Genomic DNA, 18,063 nt, shown 5'->3' on the forward strand with positions numbered 1-18,063 from the left:
TTGGGAAGCTGCGTGATGCATGACACTCGGTCAGCGGAGAGGAGGCATTGACCTTGAGATAGTTCATGACCCAGATATTGGACCCGGGGTAGGCAGAACTGCAGTTTCTTTAGTGAAACCTTGAAGCCCAGTGTAGCCAAGCGCATGAGGACCAGTTTAGATGCCTCAGTGCACGTGGAGCTGTCAGGGGCCGAAATCAGAAGGTCATCTGCATACTGCAGGAGCACAGCACCCCCGGGGAGGGAAAGGTCAGAAATGAGGTCTCGGAGCGACGCGGCGAACGCCGCAGGCGAGTCGCAGTAACCTTGCGGCAAACGAGACCACGTGTATTGGCGTTGACGATGAGTGAAAGCGAAAATCGGCTGGGTGTCAGGTTCAACAGGAATGCTGAAAAAAGCAGAACTAACGTCTAAGACAGTAAAAAATGCGTGTTGACACGGAATGGAGGTCAATATCGAAGAGACATCAGGCACAATTGGGGCGATAGGCACGATAGCGTCATTAAGGCGTCGAAAATCTTGAGTGAATCGCCAAGAACCGTCCGGCTTGGGGACTGGGTTAATCGGTGTGTTATACGCACTTTGACATGGGACGACCACACCTAAAGAGAGAAGTTTCTGTAGAATAGAGTCTATACCACACAGTTTGTGCTCGGGCAAAGGGTATTGTTTAACAAAAACAGGAGTGGGGCTTTTTAGAGTAGCCTCATATGGTTTACAGTCAACCCTGCCAACATCATCCCTATGTGCAGCCCAAACAGTGTGTGGTATAGAACGTAGAGGCTCAGGAACCTCTGTGGCATGTGAGACAGACAGCAGAGCAGACACAGGTGATTTAAAGGATTTATTGCCGATGTTGAGATCGCGATTGAAATCTCCCGTGGACACGGTCATGCGCGAACCAGAAAAGGATAGGGATAGACCAAGTTTACTCATTAAATCCCGCCCCATAAGGTTAAAGGGACAATCTGGCATGAACACGAAAGAATGAGTAAATCGCACTGCGTCGCATACAACCTGAAGTGGGGGCGTATACGGAGATGAGAAGGGCTGTCCTGTAATACCCACAGAGCTAGTGATTCTAGATGATAAAGGCCCCTCATAGCTGGGTCCGAGCGAAGAGAGCGTGGCGCCGGTATCAATGAGAAAATTATAATCAACACCAGATACATTGAGAGACACAACGGGAAGGTCATGATTCAACAGAGAAGTGAAAGTGGCGCTCAGACATGCTGTCTGCAAAGCTTCATCGCTCGGAGCCAAACTCTGTGGGCAGCCCTAAACATTATGAGGAGGAGGAGGAGGAGGAGGAGGAGGAAACTGAAACTGCCCCCTAGATCTTTCATCCCTCATGCGTCTCTTACATTCGAGCTTCCAATGACCCTCCTTGCCACAATAATGGCATCTGCCAGGTTTTCGATCTGTATTCTGGCCCCTTCTATAGCCCTGAGTAGGGAAACTCGCACCAGCAGCAGAGTAGTTTTGATATTGGAGGAGAGCTGTATTAGTGGCCAAGTCAAACAGGCCATCAGCCTCCATGGTGCGCAGTTTTTTTCCCCACATTCTTTATTTTCATATTGCTGCGATCTGTAAGTTGTAACTTTAACATTTGTTGATACTCAGCACGACAATTGTTCAAGAACGTGTTAATCAACATAACATTAGGCTGATCGCCGTCAACTTCCATATTACCCTGCAACGTCCATACATTGAGAAAACGCTCCCAAAATTTAAAGACGGGCTCCCCCCGCTCCTGCTTGCACGAAGTGAGTTGAGTTAGGTCCTGTGTGGCTTGTTTACGCCCGACAAGATATTTTGTCAATGTCTCTTGTAAAATGGACAACGCATCATGTTCAGCCCAAACATAATCCACTTTAGTCGTGACAAAGGTCGTGGATTCCGCGTGTGGGTCACCACCAGCAGCTTTAGCTTTAGCTTTTGTATCGCTACGGAGAGTTAAAGTTTTCGTTCGCTTTCTCGTGTTCACAGGGTTGTCGTTACTCGGATTTAATATGGGTACGTGTTTGATGAGTTCAAGTTCGTCATATTGTTGACCCATTGCCAGGCTAAGAATTAGGCGGAAGTCAGGACCACCCAATTGCTGACATCGAACTAATTTTATCAAAGTTGCGACCCAGCGAACGGGTTCGAGACTAATATCTGGCAATAGTTTAACAATATTAGATAGAGTCGTTACGCCAGGCGGTGTGTATTCAACTCCACCTGGACCCGTGTGCCAAGCCATAGCTGGGTTGGGGGCACGAGTCAAAGTGGGAGTCCAAGGACCCGGAGGCGGGTCCGGACGAGTACCTGGATTATAATCAGGATCTCGATTCCCATCCGATTCTGAATCCGAGCCCAGGCTAGGAAGTTTAACCAAAGCCGTGGACGCGGGGTCAGTAGCGGGGGGGCTCGGTTTGGTTTTTGGTTTAGTAGCGGAGTCGGGCGCGGCGGAAACAGATAACGCAGTGAGATCGGAATAAATCGCCGGCGCGGTGGGTGGCGGTGATCGGTAAGGTGACGGTAAACTAAAAGTTGTCGCAGGGGCTGTAGGAGTGATCTTGGACGACCTGTCAGTTATAGGACATGTTTTTCGAATTGCACGGACCCTTACGTTGCGCTTTATTAGGTTTAGGAATGGCTTTTAAAACTTTCTTAGGGGTGAAAATTTTCTTCAGTTCATCCCACACCTTTTTCATTTCATACCACGATTTATAGCTTTCATTCATGTAAGATAGGTCCCATCCAGGATCCCCTATACCCTCATTAATCATGCGATGTACGGAACCCAAATAGCCAGCATCGAAAGTGCCCTCCCTGGGGTATGCGGGTATTTGCGGATTACTTTCGGTCCAACCAGCTAGGTTGGGCAAAAATGGATCAACATAATAGCCCAAATTACATCTACGCATCCATGCAGCCGGTGTTTCTTCCGGCTCTGGTTTCGGGAACGACGTGCCCATTATGGAAAAATACAGTGAGAGCTGTACTGAGAGTTTCCACTATAGGACGTTCCCTGTCTCCCACTAAGCGCTTAGGTTTAAATGTACCCTCTCTACTCTCACTCTCGTACTCCCGCCCACCCGACAGGGCTGGGTCGGTTCGCTCTGAACACCCAAGTGATCTCGACAACCAGGTAGAGGTCCAAAAACGATTAATTGGACTTACATGGGTGAAGAGAACACGTCGGAGGTCACCATTTGAAAGGACCGGCCGTTTTTGGTCCGTTCATGAAGAGGAACCAGAGAGTGGATCACCTGTCCCGTGGAAAGCCTCAGTGCAGTGAGCGCGCTCGGTGCAAGAAGACAGAACGACTCTCTTAATCAATCAAAGAGTTTATTAAGTCTTCTGCACACAGAAAGAAGGGCACTCCTTCTTTTATACAAACACGTCCTGCCCTGTTGCGTACAAGCAAACAGGGTGGACCCAAATAAGTTGTCTAACAGTCATGAAATGCTAAGCTGACACTCACGGACCACCGGAACTGCCCAAAGGAGGGGGGCTTCTGCTCTGTGTACGATAATCTTACCTACGAAAGAGAACAAATGGTTCTGGACAGAATGTTGTCCCGATAAGAGGAGCAAGTTGTTTGTGCAAAACTGCCAAGGACAGTAGCTATGCTTACTGCAAAGTCTGCTTAGAGCAGAGTTGGAGCAGAGTTAACCCTTTCAATAAGTTTTTCTTTTGTATATACAGTACTGTGTGAAAGGCACCTAAGCAAATTTTTAAACAATTGACCTCAGCAGTGAGTTTATCACAATATACATTAGAATAAAGTCATATTCATAATTCAAATAAACATAAAAACAATACAAAAGTAACAAGAATTTCTTGGGTCCATATTTTTTCTTGACACCTTCACAGCCACCACAGAGACTTGTTAATATCAGTTACATCATGAGCACAATTTACTGAAGCACTGATTGGTCAATCCAGGAGTTGCTTTTTAACTACATATAATACTGGGCTTCCTCGAGGAGAGGTTTAAAAATGGTTAAACAAACACACACATCCAGAAAATCACTATTTTATTTATATATATATATATATATATATATATATATATATATATATATATATATATATATATATAAATAAATATGATAAGATAAGATAAGATAATCCTTTATTAGTCCCACAGCAGGGAAATTTACAGCAGCAGCAGAGTAACAGGAGTAAGGCGCTCAGTAATACAAATGGGAAACAGTATAAACATTATCAACATTATAAATAATAAAAATTAAAGCTAAATCTATAATAAAATAGACTAATAAATAGACTATTTACAACAAAATAAGGATGATAATAAAATAAAATAAGAGATGCATAGGAATCTGTATTGTACTTAGCATATTGCACAATGAAAAATGTTCGCATTCTGAATGTAAGTGTATATTGTATGTGTGTGTGGTCTACTGGGAGCAGTGCTGGTTGTACAGTCTCACAGCAGCAGGAAGGAAGGACCTGCGATAGCACTCCTTCACACACTTGGGGTGAAGGAGCCGGTCACTGAAGGAACTGCCCAGTGCTGCCAGAGTCTCACACATGGGGTGGGAGTCGATCTCCAGCATGGATGCTAGCTTGTTCAGCATCCTCCTTTCTCCCACCACCTCCACTGGGTCTAGAGGAGTCCCTAGGACCGAGCCAGCCCTCCTGATCAGTTTGTCCAGTTTCTTCCTGTCTGCAGTGGAGATGCTGCCACCCCAGCAGACCACTCCATAGAGGATGGCTGATGCCACCACTGTGTCGAAAAAGGTCCTCAGGAGTGGCCCCTGCACTCCAAATGACCTCAGTCTCCTGAGCAGGTAGAGTCTGCTCTGTCCTTTCCTGTAAAGTGCAGCTGTGTTGTCTGACCAGTCCAGTTTACAGTTAAGGTGCACACCCAGGTACTTATAAGAGTCCACTCTTTCAATGTCCGTTCCCTGGATGTTCACTGCTGGAGGGGGATGTGTGCGCCTGCGGAAATCCACCACCAGTTCTTTGGTCTTCCCTTGGCATTGATCTGTAGGTGATTCCGCAGACACCAGTGCACAAAGTCCTGAATCAGTTCTCTGTACTCTCTGTCGTCCTCATTTGTGATGCAGCCGACGATCGCTGAGTCATCAGAGAACTTCTGTAGGTTGCATTTTGGTGAGTTGTACATGAAGTCTGCGGTGTACAGGGTGAAGAGGAACGGTGCTAACACCGTCCCCTGTGGGGCCCCTGTGTTACAGACCACCATGTCGGACACACAGTCCCTTGTCCTCACATACTGGAGGTAGTCCAGGATCCAGTGTGTTAGGTGATGGCCCACCCCTGCCTGTTCCAGCTTGTCCTTCAGGAGCCCAGGCTGTATGGTGTTGAAAGCACTGGAGAAATCAATGAACATGATTCTCACAGTGCCCCCAGGCTTCTCCAGGTGAGAATGAGCTCCATGCAGCAGGTAGATGATGGCGTCATCCACCCCGATGCCAGGTTGGTAGGCAAACTGAAGTGGGTCCATAGATGAGCTCACTATAGGGCGGAGTTGTCTAAGGACCAGCCTCTCCAGTGTCTTCATCAGGTGTGACGTCAGTGCCACCGGCCTGTAGCTGCTGAGGTCCTTTGGGTGCTGTGTTTTTGGCAATGGCACCACACAAGATGTTTTCCACAGTTGTGGTACTCTCCCCAGCTTCAGGCTTGTGTTGAAAATGTGCTCCACTATCCCACACAGCTGATCTGCGCAGGACTTGAGGAGTCTGGCACTGATGCCATCCGGCCCTGTAGCCTTCCTCGCCTTGATCTTCCTGAGCTCATTTCTCACCTGGGCCATTGTGAAGGTCAGACTGGAGCAGGGGGGTGCTGAGTGTTGAAATGTGTGAACGGGGTGTTACGACAACCAGCAGAAGAACCAGTGGGTGGTGGGTGTGAGCTGAAAGTTGTTGGGCTGGGGGTGAGTGTGAGAGAGGGGGTAGAGCAGCATGCTGGAAGTGCCAGACAGGAGGGTTTCAGCAGAGATGTCTGTGGGAGGGGCAGGTGAGTGATCAAACCTGTTGAAAAACAGATTGAGATCGTTCACCCACTTTTGGTCCCCTACCGCTTGAGAGTCGGACTTCTTGTGGCCAGAGATTGCTTTAAGGCCTTTCCAGACTCCGCTGACATTATTCTGCTGTAGCTGTTCCTCCATCTTCCTCCTGTTGCTAGCTTTCCCTCCCGGATCTTCCTCCTCAGCTCCTTCTGCACCGCTTTCAGCTCCTCCTTATCCCCTAATCTAAAGGCCCTCTTTTTCTCCTTCAGAAGAGCCTTTATGTCAGGGTTAATCCACGGCTTGCTGTTAGAGAAATACCGTACAGTCTTGGTGGGTACAGTGTTCTCCATGCAGAAGTTCACATAGTCCGTTACGCAGTGTGTGAGGCTGTCTATGTCCTCCTCCTCATGATCACACAGCACTTCCCACACCGTTGTATTAAAACAGTCATACGTAGTTACCGTGATTACATGCGAATATTCCCTGGAAAGGACAGGGGCCTCATTTCCCTGGGCAAATATATTTATATTTATATATATATATATATATAAATTTTCTATACATTTTGTTTATTCAAATTATTGGAGAGTGCTCTCCCTAAACAGGTTAAGATTAACCCTTGGTGGTTCGGAATGGGTTGAACCGTTACAAGGTGTCTGGCCCGAGACCTGAGCGAATAAGTGATTCAATCCAGCGTACTCAGCTTTGAATTTTATTGAAAGCGGACGGGGTATGTAGGAAGTTGTACTGGTGTGGTTATGCAATCAACAGATACAGATTAAATGTATAATAATCAGGTAGTTACAGGTATGGTTTGGGTCAAGCTATTTACACTTTAAACCTGTTTACACAAACTTTGCATACATAATGCTACATCTGAAGCACGAGGCTAAATGGCAGTGAGGCACGCGCAACTGAGGTAACTTTCACGTGCTCAGCGCATGTCCTGTTCATGCACGAAACGAAAATACAAAGTATGAACAGCAATATACTACACAATTGAGAGTCAAAGACATTGACTTACTGGTGATACACGTGCACCGATCAACATGAACAATAACTTCAGTCTTTTAATCCACCGTCGACTCAAATTCCCCCCTAAGAAGTCCGTGTCTAACTCTCCTTTATGCCATGAGCAAACATCGCCCACGCTGCCCCTGCACAAGCAGCGGAACAAAGCAACTGGAGAAACAGAACGGGGTGCTCGGATGGAACTAACTGGTAACGGCCTTTTAACACATATTAACACTTTTCTCAGCAAATAAACACAAACTACACATATAAATAGGTTTTGAAAATGTATCTTGGGTGCCTAAGACTTTTGCACAGTACTGTATATTTTATATATCTAATTTCTTTCTTTTTATTACCTTTATTGTCTAGTATAGTCATTCCGTAATTTCTTTAATTTAGTTTTCAAGTATTGTAGCTGCTGCAGTTTGTTTTCTTCATATAGGAATCAGTAGCAATAATCCTACCCCTCATCACAGCCTTAAGTGCACCCCAGAGTACAGATGGCTGCACCTCACCATTATTGTTCAGTTTGAACTATGTTTCAGCCTTTAAATACTCCTTGGTTTGTGGGTAGTTAAATAATCTCAAATTCAGTCTCCAAATTGTGGACCATGGCTATCTATTAAAATGGAGCATGTCTCTACTGTACATGGGTGTAGTCTCTGCTAGATGGATACAGTTCCCTTCCATTGATCTATTATTCCCAGTTCTTTCATCAATACATTTGATCTTTTTTTCTAATTTGTTTAAGCTCTGGATTCCTTGTAGAACAGTGTTATCTTGAATTTGAATGCATGACTTCCCAGGCAGATGTCTCATTAACGACACTTGAGCCAACAAAGGATTCAAAGGGAAAAACCCTCTCTAAAAACTGATAGAGAGGGCCCTTGATGGCAACACATGAAAATTCCATTTTAACCATCAATTGCTATTAACCTGATCTTGCAGTTTTACCATCTGCTGTGTTAGAACATGGGTTTTCTGTTCAAATTTAATCACTGGGAAACAGGAAACTGACTCACTCAGCCCTTGCAATTTCATTCCTTGATGTTCCTATTCTTTCCTCGCCTGTCATAATGCTGAATCCCATCTGGTGGGTCTATCTCATGCAAGGGTGATTAGGTATTTCAATTATTCTATAATGGCAGAAAAGAGTTTTCAAATATGTAAATTTTTATGACACTAGTGATGCTAGACTTCAATGCTCACATGGGCAATGACAGTGAGACCTGGAAGGGCATGATTGGGAGGAACGGCCTCTCCAATTTGAACCCGAGTGGAGTTTTGTTATTGGAGTTCTGTGCTCACCACAGTCTGTCCATAACAAACACTATGTTTGCACACAAAAGTGTGCATAAGTGCACATGGCATCAGGACACCTTAGCCCGCAGTTCATTGATTGACTTTGTAGTTGTGTCATCGGATTTGCAACCATGTGTTTTGGACACCCAGGTGAAGAGAGGAGCGGAGCTGTCAACCTAGTGGTGATTTGGATCAGACGGCGGGTGACAATACCGAGCAGACCCTGGCAGACCCAAACGTGTTATGAGTGTTTGTTGAGAATGTCTGGCAGAGGAACCTACCAGAAAGATCTTCAACTCCCACATCCGACAAAGCTTCGACCGCAAACTGAGGGAGGCCAGTGACATTGAGTCCGAGTGGGCCCTGTTCTGTGCCTCCATTGTTGATGCAGTGGATCACAGCTGTGGCTGCAAGATTGTAGGTTCCTGTTGTGGCGGCAATCCCTGAACCCATTGGTGGACACCTCAGGTAAAGGAAGCCGTCAAACTGAAGAAAGAATCCTATCGGGCCTGGTTGGCTTGTGGCACTCTGGAGACAAAAGATGGGTACTGAAGGGCCAAGCGGGTCGCAGCTTCAGTGGTTGCTGAGGCAAAAACTTGGGTGTGGGAGGAGTTTGGTGAGGCCATGGAGAGAGACTGTCGACAGGCACCGAGAAGGTTCTGGCAAACCATCAGGTGCCTCAGGAGAGGAAAGCGGTTCCCGACCAACACTGTATACAGTGGGGCTGGGGGGGCTGCTGACTTCGCCAGGGATGTCATTGGACAGTGGAAGGAATACTTCAAGGAGCTTCTCAGTCCCAACAATGATCCTTCCCTAGAGGAGGCAGAGCTTGGAGATCTGAGCGAGGGTCCGTCCATCACTCGGGCTGAGGTAGCCAAGGTGGTTGGAAAACTCCTTGATGGCAGAGCACCGGGGGTGGATGAGATCCGCCTGTAATTCCTGAGGGCTCTGGATGTTGTAGGGCCGTCTTGGCTGACACGCCTCTGTAACATCGCGTGGACATCTGGGGAGGTCCTCCTGGAATGGCAGACTGGGGTGGTGGTCCCTCAACTGTCTTGGGAATGCCTCGGTATCCGTCTGGAAGAGCTGGAGGAGGTGGCGGGGGAGATGGCCTCATATACAGTGCCTTTTAAAAGCATTTTACCCTGAGAGTGCAAGCAGTGACCCTGGCAGGTCTAATTGTTACTGCCAAAATATAAAAGGTAGAGCTCTGAACTAAGGATTGGTTTGCTTAATATAAGATCACTCAACTCTAAGGCTATCATTGTAAATGATAAAATAATTTATCATAAAATTGATGTATTATGTCTCACAGAAACATTGATTAAACCTGATGAATATTTCTCATTAAATGAAGCCATTATATTATTATAATTATGTACACAGCCCTAGACTATCCGGCAAAGGAGGTGGTATATGTGTCATTTATAAAAATTCATTACACATAAATCAGAAACACAGTCTCACTTTCAATTCGTTTGAAATTCTTTTCATAAACATAACCAATTCAACCACAAATAATAGCGTACTTAACTTAATTGGTATTTATAGGCATTCCTAAAAGAATTAATTGACTTTGTTGCAGACCTAGCAGTGAGCACAGAGAAAGTAATAATTGCAGGAGATTTTAATATTCACTTTGAGAATACAGCAGATCCATTAAAAAAGGCATTCTCATCTGTCAGACTCTGTAGGTCTTGCTCAAAATGTAATAGGGCCTACACATTGCTGTAATCACACTTTAGATTTAGTTTTGACTCTAGGTGTTGACATACATAATCTAACTGTTCTTCCACAAACATCAGTAGTTTCAGATCACTACCTAATCTCATATGAACTAGGTCTTAGTTAAAATGTATATACATCACCCCATTATTGCATGAAGCATTCAATAACACCAGATACAGCTCAACACTTTATTGAAATCATTCCAGACTTATCAACTGTAGCTTTTCCATCATCAGACCCAACAGAGCTAGACAGATTAACAGACTGCCTAGAAAATATGTTCCGATCAACCATAGATAACATTGCACCTATAAAAATTAAAATGATACAACAGATAAAGCTTGTTCCATGGTACAACAATAAAATACGCACCTCAAGTGAGACAGTTCGGAAATTAGAGCACAAATGGCGACTAACCAAGCTGGAAGTATTTTACTCTGCTTGGAAGGACAGCCTTAGAAGGTACAGAAAGGCACTTATCAAAACACGCTCAGCATACCTGTCCTCACTTATCGAAATCAACAAAAACAATCAAAGAATCTTATTTAGCGCAATCGCAAAACTTACCAAACACCAGGCAGGATCTGAACTTCAAATACCCGCCAACTATAGCAGCAACGATTTCATGGACTTTTTTAATAACAAAATCGAGAATATCAGACAAAAACTTCAACCGATACCAGTAACCTATTTTATAGGTTATAGAAGAGAGACTGGAAACTTTTTTGTCCGCTTCAGCAGTCAGAACTAGAAAAAATAATATCTTTCTCAAATTCTGCAACATGCACACTTGACATGATTCCAACAAATTTATTTAAACAAATACTACCAGCTATAATTAAACCCATTTTAACAATAATTACTTCTTCTCTTGGCCTAGGTCATGTACTCAAATCATTCAAACTAGCAGTGATTAAACCTTTGATAAAGAAGCCAAATCTTGACCCCAGTGAACTGTCAAGCTACAGACCTATTTCCAACTTATCATTTATTTCTAAGATTTTAGAAAAGCTGTAGCCCAGCAACTCTGTTCCTATCTATAGGAACAACATATATGAAAAATTTCAATCTGGTTTTAGGCCCCACCATAGCACAGAGACGGCTCTAGTTAAGATAACAAATGATCTTCTTCTTGCCTCTGATCAAGGCCACGTATCTCTGCTGGTAATACTTGATCTAAATGCAGCTTTTGACACTATAGATCATTCTGTTCTCTTAGACAGACTACAAAATATGGTTGGAATTAGAGGAATAGTGTTATCCTCGTTCACATCCTACCTCACTGACTGGTTTCAGTTCATACAATTAAATAATGTATCATCTAATTATACAAAAATGAAATATGGAGTTCCACAAGGTTCTGTTTTAGGTCCTCTGTTCACATTATACATGTTATCATTAGGCTTAGTTATAAATAGACATGGAATTAGTTTCCACTACTATGCTGATGATGGACAACTGTACATATCAGCCAAACCAGATGATAAATCCAAATGAAATAAAATAGTAAATTGTGTAAAAGATATAAGAAACTGGATGCTGCAGAATTTCCTTCTTTTAAACCCAACTAAAACAGAAGTTCTCCTTCTTGGTCCAAATGCTGCTTGGAATAAATGGTCAGATTTAATGTTAAATCTTGCTGACTTCTCTGTAATACCTGGTTCAGTAGATAAAAATCTTGGTATGACGATTGATTCAAATCTAATGTTTACTCAACACATTGCAAGGACAGCGTTTCTTCACCTCCAAAACATTTCAAAGTTAAGAAATGCATTATTCCTACATGACGCTGAAAAACTGGTACATGCCTTTATAACTTCAAGGCTAGACTACTGTAAAGCATTGTTGTCAGGATGCTCCAACAGGAACCTAAATAAACTTCAATTAGTTCAGAATGCTGCAGCTAGAGTACTCACTAAAACCAGAGAATTTGATCACATCAGCCCAGTTTTATCAGCATTACACTGGCTTCCTATCAAATTCTGTATTGACTCTTATTGACGTATAAAGCCCTGCATGGTCTCTCACCGGAGTACCTGCAATCTTATTTCCCATTATGAACCGCCTCGCTTACTCAGATCCCAGGATGCTGATTTTCTGCTGGTTCCTAAAATTCAGAAGACTTCAATGGGTGGAAGAGCTTTTTCTTACAAAGCTCCCAAATTGTGGAATAATCTCCCTGTTAATGCTCGGGACACAGTCTCAACCTTTAAGTCTACATAGAAAACATATTTGTTTAGTTTAGCTTTTGATAATTAGCCTTCCCCTTTAGATAAAGGCAGGAGACTCAGGGGTTCATGGGTATAGAGGCTTATGGTAAACTGAGATGTTGGTGCTGTTGACCCACCACTTCGTGCGATAACACAGGTTTGTTGACGGTGGAGTGGGGGAATCCCAGTGTCTCAGGGTACTCTCATATCTATGTTATCTTCTGGTTCTCTCCTTTTAGTTTATGCTGTTATAGTTAGATTTGCCGGAGTCACCAGCCACACTCTGGGGTAATCAAATTTATTACAATCATACTCCTGAGCAGAACTAATTTTGTCTCTTTACTCTTCCTGAGATAATGACTGCCCTCCCATCCTGCTGAAGACTGACCATCAGGGCCTCCTCCTCACCATCACCAACCCGCTCTCCTGTTAATTTGTGCCAACTGCAACACCCTCAATTACATCACTGTGCCATGCAGATGTATCAGCATTGAGATAGGATGGGACTGTTTCAGCTCACTCCCACTTTTCAGCTTTTTCACTAAAGCTTTAACATCCAGTGTTCAAACAGAGATCCTCTTAGCTTTTATTTGGTATTTAGCTTATTAAATTGAAAATACTGTTTGACCAGAGGAGGATAGGTCTCCCCTTGTGGGTCTTGGTTCCTCCCAAGGTTTCTTCCTCCAGACTGAGGGAGTTTTTCCTCGCCACCATTGCCTCTAGCTTGCTCACTGGGAGATATGTTATAATTGAATGTTTTCAAACTTCTGTAAAGCTGCTTTATAACAACATTGTTGTTAAAAGCGCTATACAAATAAACTTTAATTGAATTGAATAGAGCCAGAACATGAGGGCTCCCTAAGATGTCAGCGCCCTTCCACTCCATAACCTCCTTGCACTCTCAGGGTAAAATCCAAATATATATATATAATTAAAAATTGCATTGTTTTTTGTGATCATTTACTGTTTGAAAGCCATACTTTTTGAACTAGTCCCTGTAAGTGATTGTAACTTTTTAAAATCTGACTAGAAATACTCTGTGGCCTTTCTAGGTAAATAAATTTTTAAAAACTATTTTTACTCAACATGGTGTCGCTCTGTCAATTCATCACTGTGGTCATCATTGTAAGCTTAAATTGCTATAACCCCTCACTCATTGGTCCAATCATCTGCAAACTGTAAGGAATTGTATATATTAAGTCATGGGGTCTGCAAAATTTTTATCCAGATTTGCATTATGCTGTTCAGAACAAAATACTAATCAATCCTTTGTTCAGTCAGTGCTATATTCAGTTGGTATTTACTGTTAAATGATTTCTTAGGCCTTAGATCCAATGTTAGGTTTCTGACAGAGTACTATTGATTTGTTTGTTTTTTTGTTTAGAGAAGCTTTAAATATTTTTGATATTCTTGATCATCTCTGTCTTTTTGTTCTAAGGGCTCTCATGCTGTTGGACCAGTACAGGAAGAAGTCCAAACTCTACAGGACCAAGGTGGTTTTGGTTCCACTGGGTGATGACTTCCGCTACACAGAGGCTCAGGAATGGGATCAGCAGTTCAATAACTACCAGAAGCTTTTTGACTACATGAACTCGCATCCTGAGCTTCATGTACAGGTATTATTTTTTAAGTGGTCACTGGTATTTCCATCCCTTATGTCAGTAGCTCATGTAACACTCTGTAATTGCTAACCAGTGGTGGACAAAGTACACAAATCATGTACTTGAGTTAAACTAGAGATACCCAGGGTAAAATATTACTCCAGTAAAAGTAGAAGTCCTCCCTTTAGACTAACTAAACTAGCCAAAACAAATTTACTATAAAATTAAAATGTTTGTACAAATTCCAAATTCCATGCCAGTTCCAACTGCATGTGTGTACATATTTCTATGTTGTGGTCTATTTACATAGAGTTAGGTTAGTTTCATCATTTATGTAGGAATGGACATACTCAAAATTTTACGCTGCTGCACTGAAGTTGAATCATATGCTTGTCCAATAGGTTAAAACAAGCTCAAAACAAAGTGCTCGCTGAGCCATGATTGGTGTACTTGCTTCACACTTCTCTCATTTTGTTACATTTTTATACACACATAAGCCAGAAGGAACAACAGACTTCGCATAATATAATAATAATAATAATAATAATAATAATACATTTTATTTATAAAGCGCCTTTCAAGAGACTCAAGGACACTGTACAGTAAAAGTGCGAAAAACAACAAATATAAAAACAAGAGATAAAACAATTGTTATAACAATAAAAATATGGGAGAAAGAGCATAAATATAAAACATAAGATAATAATAAAAACACAAGAAAGATAAGCTGCTCACTCATATGCTATCCGGAAAAGATGGGTTTTAAGACTGGCCTTGAACAATGATAATGAAATACAGGTATGCAGCTCTAGTGGGAGTCCATTCCAGAGTTTGGGGCTAGCAACTCTAAACGCTCTATCACCTAAAGTACGCATTTTAACAGACGGGACTGCAAGGAGGTGCAAATTTGAGGAGCGAAGGGTGTGTGGAGGAACATAGGTCTGTAGCAGGCTACCTAGATTTGCGGGGGCGTGTCCATGAAGAGATTTAAAAACCAGCACCAGTAATTTATACTGTATACGATACTGTACTGGAAGCCAGTGAAGATGCTTTAACGTGGGTCTTATAGATTCCCAAGATCTTTTATGGGTCAGAACCCTGGCAGCAGAATTTTGTACATACTGCAATCTATTTAGAAGCCGAGTAGGGAGGCCTTGCAGCACTGCATTACAATAACCCAGTCTAGATGTGACAAAAGCATGAATAGTAGTCTCAGCAGCAGCAAATGAAAGATACAGCTGAATTTTGGAAATATTCTTCAGGTGATAAAATGCTGTCTTGCATATATTTTTAATGTGAGGTTCAAATGACAGTGTTGTGTCAAAAGTGACACCCAAATTACGAACCTGAGCAGAGGACGAGACAACAAAACCCGGAATAGAGAATGGAAGGGTACTGATCTTTCTTGCAGTCGCAGGTGAGGAAATCAGTATACATTCCGATTTCTTGCTATTCAGGCTCAAGAAGTTTTCAGACATCCAAGCCCTTACATCAGTTAAGCATTCAATTAGTACAGTGGGAGGAACAGTATGGGACGGTTTGGTACAGATATAGATCTGCACATCGTCTGCAAAGCAGTGAAACTGAAGACCATGCCTTCTAATAACATTACCGAGAGGGAGCATGTATAATATAAAGAGCAGAGGGCCAAGTACTGAGCCCTGGTGGACACCATGGGACAGTACACATGGATCAGACCGAAAACACCCAATTGAAACAAACTGCTGCCTATCAGCAAGGTAAGATTGGAACCATCTAAGAGCAGTACCATTGATGCCGATCACATTTGCAAGCCTGGTTAGTAGCAGGTTATGACAAACAGTATCGAAAGCAGCAGAGAGGTCTAATAAAATCAACACATTCAAAATCCCCTGGTCAGCAGCTAAGAGCAAATCATTCACCACCTTAACTAGTACCATTTCAGTACTATGATTCTTCCTGAAACCAGACTGCAACACTTCAAACGGTTCATTTGCTTCAAGGTGATCAGTTAACTGAGAAGCAACAGTCCGCTCTAATAATTTTGCCAAAAAAAGGAAGATTAGAGAATGGCCTAAAATTAGCAAAGTTCTCAGGGTCTAAGCCAGGATTTTTTTAGCACAGGGGTAGCAACAGCAGCCAACTTTAAACAGGCTGGGACTAAGCCTGAAGTTAGTGATGAATTTATGGCCTTTGTAATAAGAGGACAGAGAGCAGGTAGGCAAGATTTCGCCCACTGTGTTGGAATGGGGTCTAATTGACATGTAGTGGCTCTAAAGTTCATAATAAGCTGACATACAAGATCCTCATGAACAGCAGAAAATGTAGAAAATTGCCTACTCTTAAAATGTACAGATAGAGACTGAAAATTCACTGAAGGCATTGTAAGAGGAAACTGTGCATAAATTGAGTCAATATTTTGGTTAAAAAAGGCCACAAACTGAGAGCAAAGTTCAGCTGATGGTGTTAAAGGAAAGCAATTTATAGGATGTATCAACTTATTGACAGTTTGAAAAAGAACTCTGGGATTGCCATTTGAGCGTTGAATGGCATTTGAATAGTAGCTTGTTTTTGCTTTTTGCAGTTCCTCTTTGTAACAGCCAATGTGATCTTTGTATGCGAGGGCATGCACCGTCAAGCCATTTCTCCTCCAGAGATGCTCAAGCTGACAACCAGCAGCTTTCAGTTTGCGCAGCTCTGGTGTGTACCAAGGCGTGGGCTGTGTGAAGGATACGTTGCGAGTTTTTAATGGTGCCATTAAAAATTCATTAAAAATATCTGAGAGGGTACTGTCATAAAGGGTCACAAGCTGGTCTGTATTGTGACTGTTAAGATTAGTCAGATTAATCTGATTAAGCATGTCCGTGAAGACAGAAGGATTAATATGTTTAGTATCTCTAAATGAGAACTGGTGTGATTTGCGCTGCCCACGTTGAAAACAGGGTATAACAAAATTGAAAAAAACAGCATTGTGATCAGAAATAAACAGCTCAACTCCATGCAGGTTAGAGGGAGCGATGCCAGTAGAACAGACAATGTCCAGTATATTACCTTTGTTATGCGTGGGAAAATTCACATTCTGAGAGATCAAAACACTTAAGCAGATCTAAAAAACATTTAGCAAATGAGCAGTTTCCAGAATCAACATGAATATTAAAATCACCAAGCAGCAACATATTAGGGTACACAGGTATGAGAGATGTGAGCATGTCAAAGTTCAGAAATAAAAACAGGTGACATTTTTGGTGGTCGGTAGATGAGCAGAATCAATACAGATCTAGAAGCAGAAATGAGCCGTGCAAGACATTCAAATGAGATCACGGGGGGAAGTGGAATCGTTCTAACTTTAAGATTAGATCGGTACACCACCACAACCACGTTTAACAGGTCAGGGTGGGGGCCCTGACCTGTTAAACGTGGTTGTGATACATATAGAAAGTCAGCAGGTAAGGTTTGATTTAGTGCAATGTAATCGTTTGGTTGTTGCCAAGTCTCGATTAAACAGAGCAGGTCAATATTGCGCTCCACAATAACATCAGCAATAAGTGGTGCTTTGTTATTGAGAGAGCGCAAATTCAGTAAGGCACATTGAACATTGAGGTCAGTGTTCAGTGGAGGCAAATTTACTGTTTTAACATATTATAGTATTTGACCACTAGTTCGTACAGATGAGTTTAAAGTTTCCATGGCAGTGCTGTGGCGACATGACGTCCAAAGTGTAGGAATATTGTTTGTGTGCTGCTTGTAGACAAATGTCCGACCTGAGCCGCAGTGGCAGTATTTAGGTCTCCGCAGAATGCCACAGTAGCAAAGATGATGAAGTGATACAGGGGGTTTACTCCAAGTGCTTTGTAGAGCATATAATTCATTGAAAGAGTACCTTATTGTCCTTGCTGCCATGCTGAAATCTCTGTGGAAATCCACTCCACAAGCAGGGAGAAGGATCACATAAACTCAGTCACATCAGCGTGAGCAGAATCAGGACAGAGCAGCATAAACCAAGAAAGTTTAACGCTGATATAGGTCCACGCCACAGGTGAAAAGATCTGATTTAGCAAACATGAAGGAGCAGCTGCAACCCACAAGACATTGGTAATAAAAAAAATAACTCAAAACGGAACAGAAAATAAAAAATTTAAACGATTTAAGCGGGGGAGAAGTGGCAGCCAAACACGCCAGCATGACTCATAACCCGGAAGTCAACATCGCTACTCATCCATTCTTCCACATAATGTAGTAGAGGA

The 18,063-nt window shown here is 42.7% G+C and overlaps 1 protein-coding gene across 2 annotated transcripts in view; it reads left to right on the forward strand.

Moving 5' to 3' along the window:
• man2a1 (mannosidase, alpha, class 2A, member 1) overlaps positions 1–18,063 on the forward strand; it is a 103,847-nt gene that overhangs the window by 53,372 nt on the left and 32,412 nt on the right. For both annotated transcript variants that reach the window (XM_017682860.2, XM_017682861.2), the window contains one exon: positions 13,678–13,855. In XM_017682860.2, the coding sequence (XP_017538349.1) occupies positions 13,678–13,855 (178 nt within the window). The remainder of the gene's footprint in view (positions 1–13,677; positions 13,856–18,063) is intronic.

This window comes from Pygocentrus nattereri, chromosome 23, assembly GCF_015220715.1.
Source record: "Pygocentrus nattereri isolate fPygNat1 chromosome 23, fPygNat1.pri, whole genome shotgun sequence".
Lineage (NCBI taxonomy): Eukaryota > Metazoa > Chordata > Actinopteri > Characiformes > Serrasalmidae > Pygocentrus > Pygocentrus nattereri.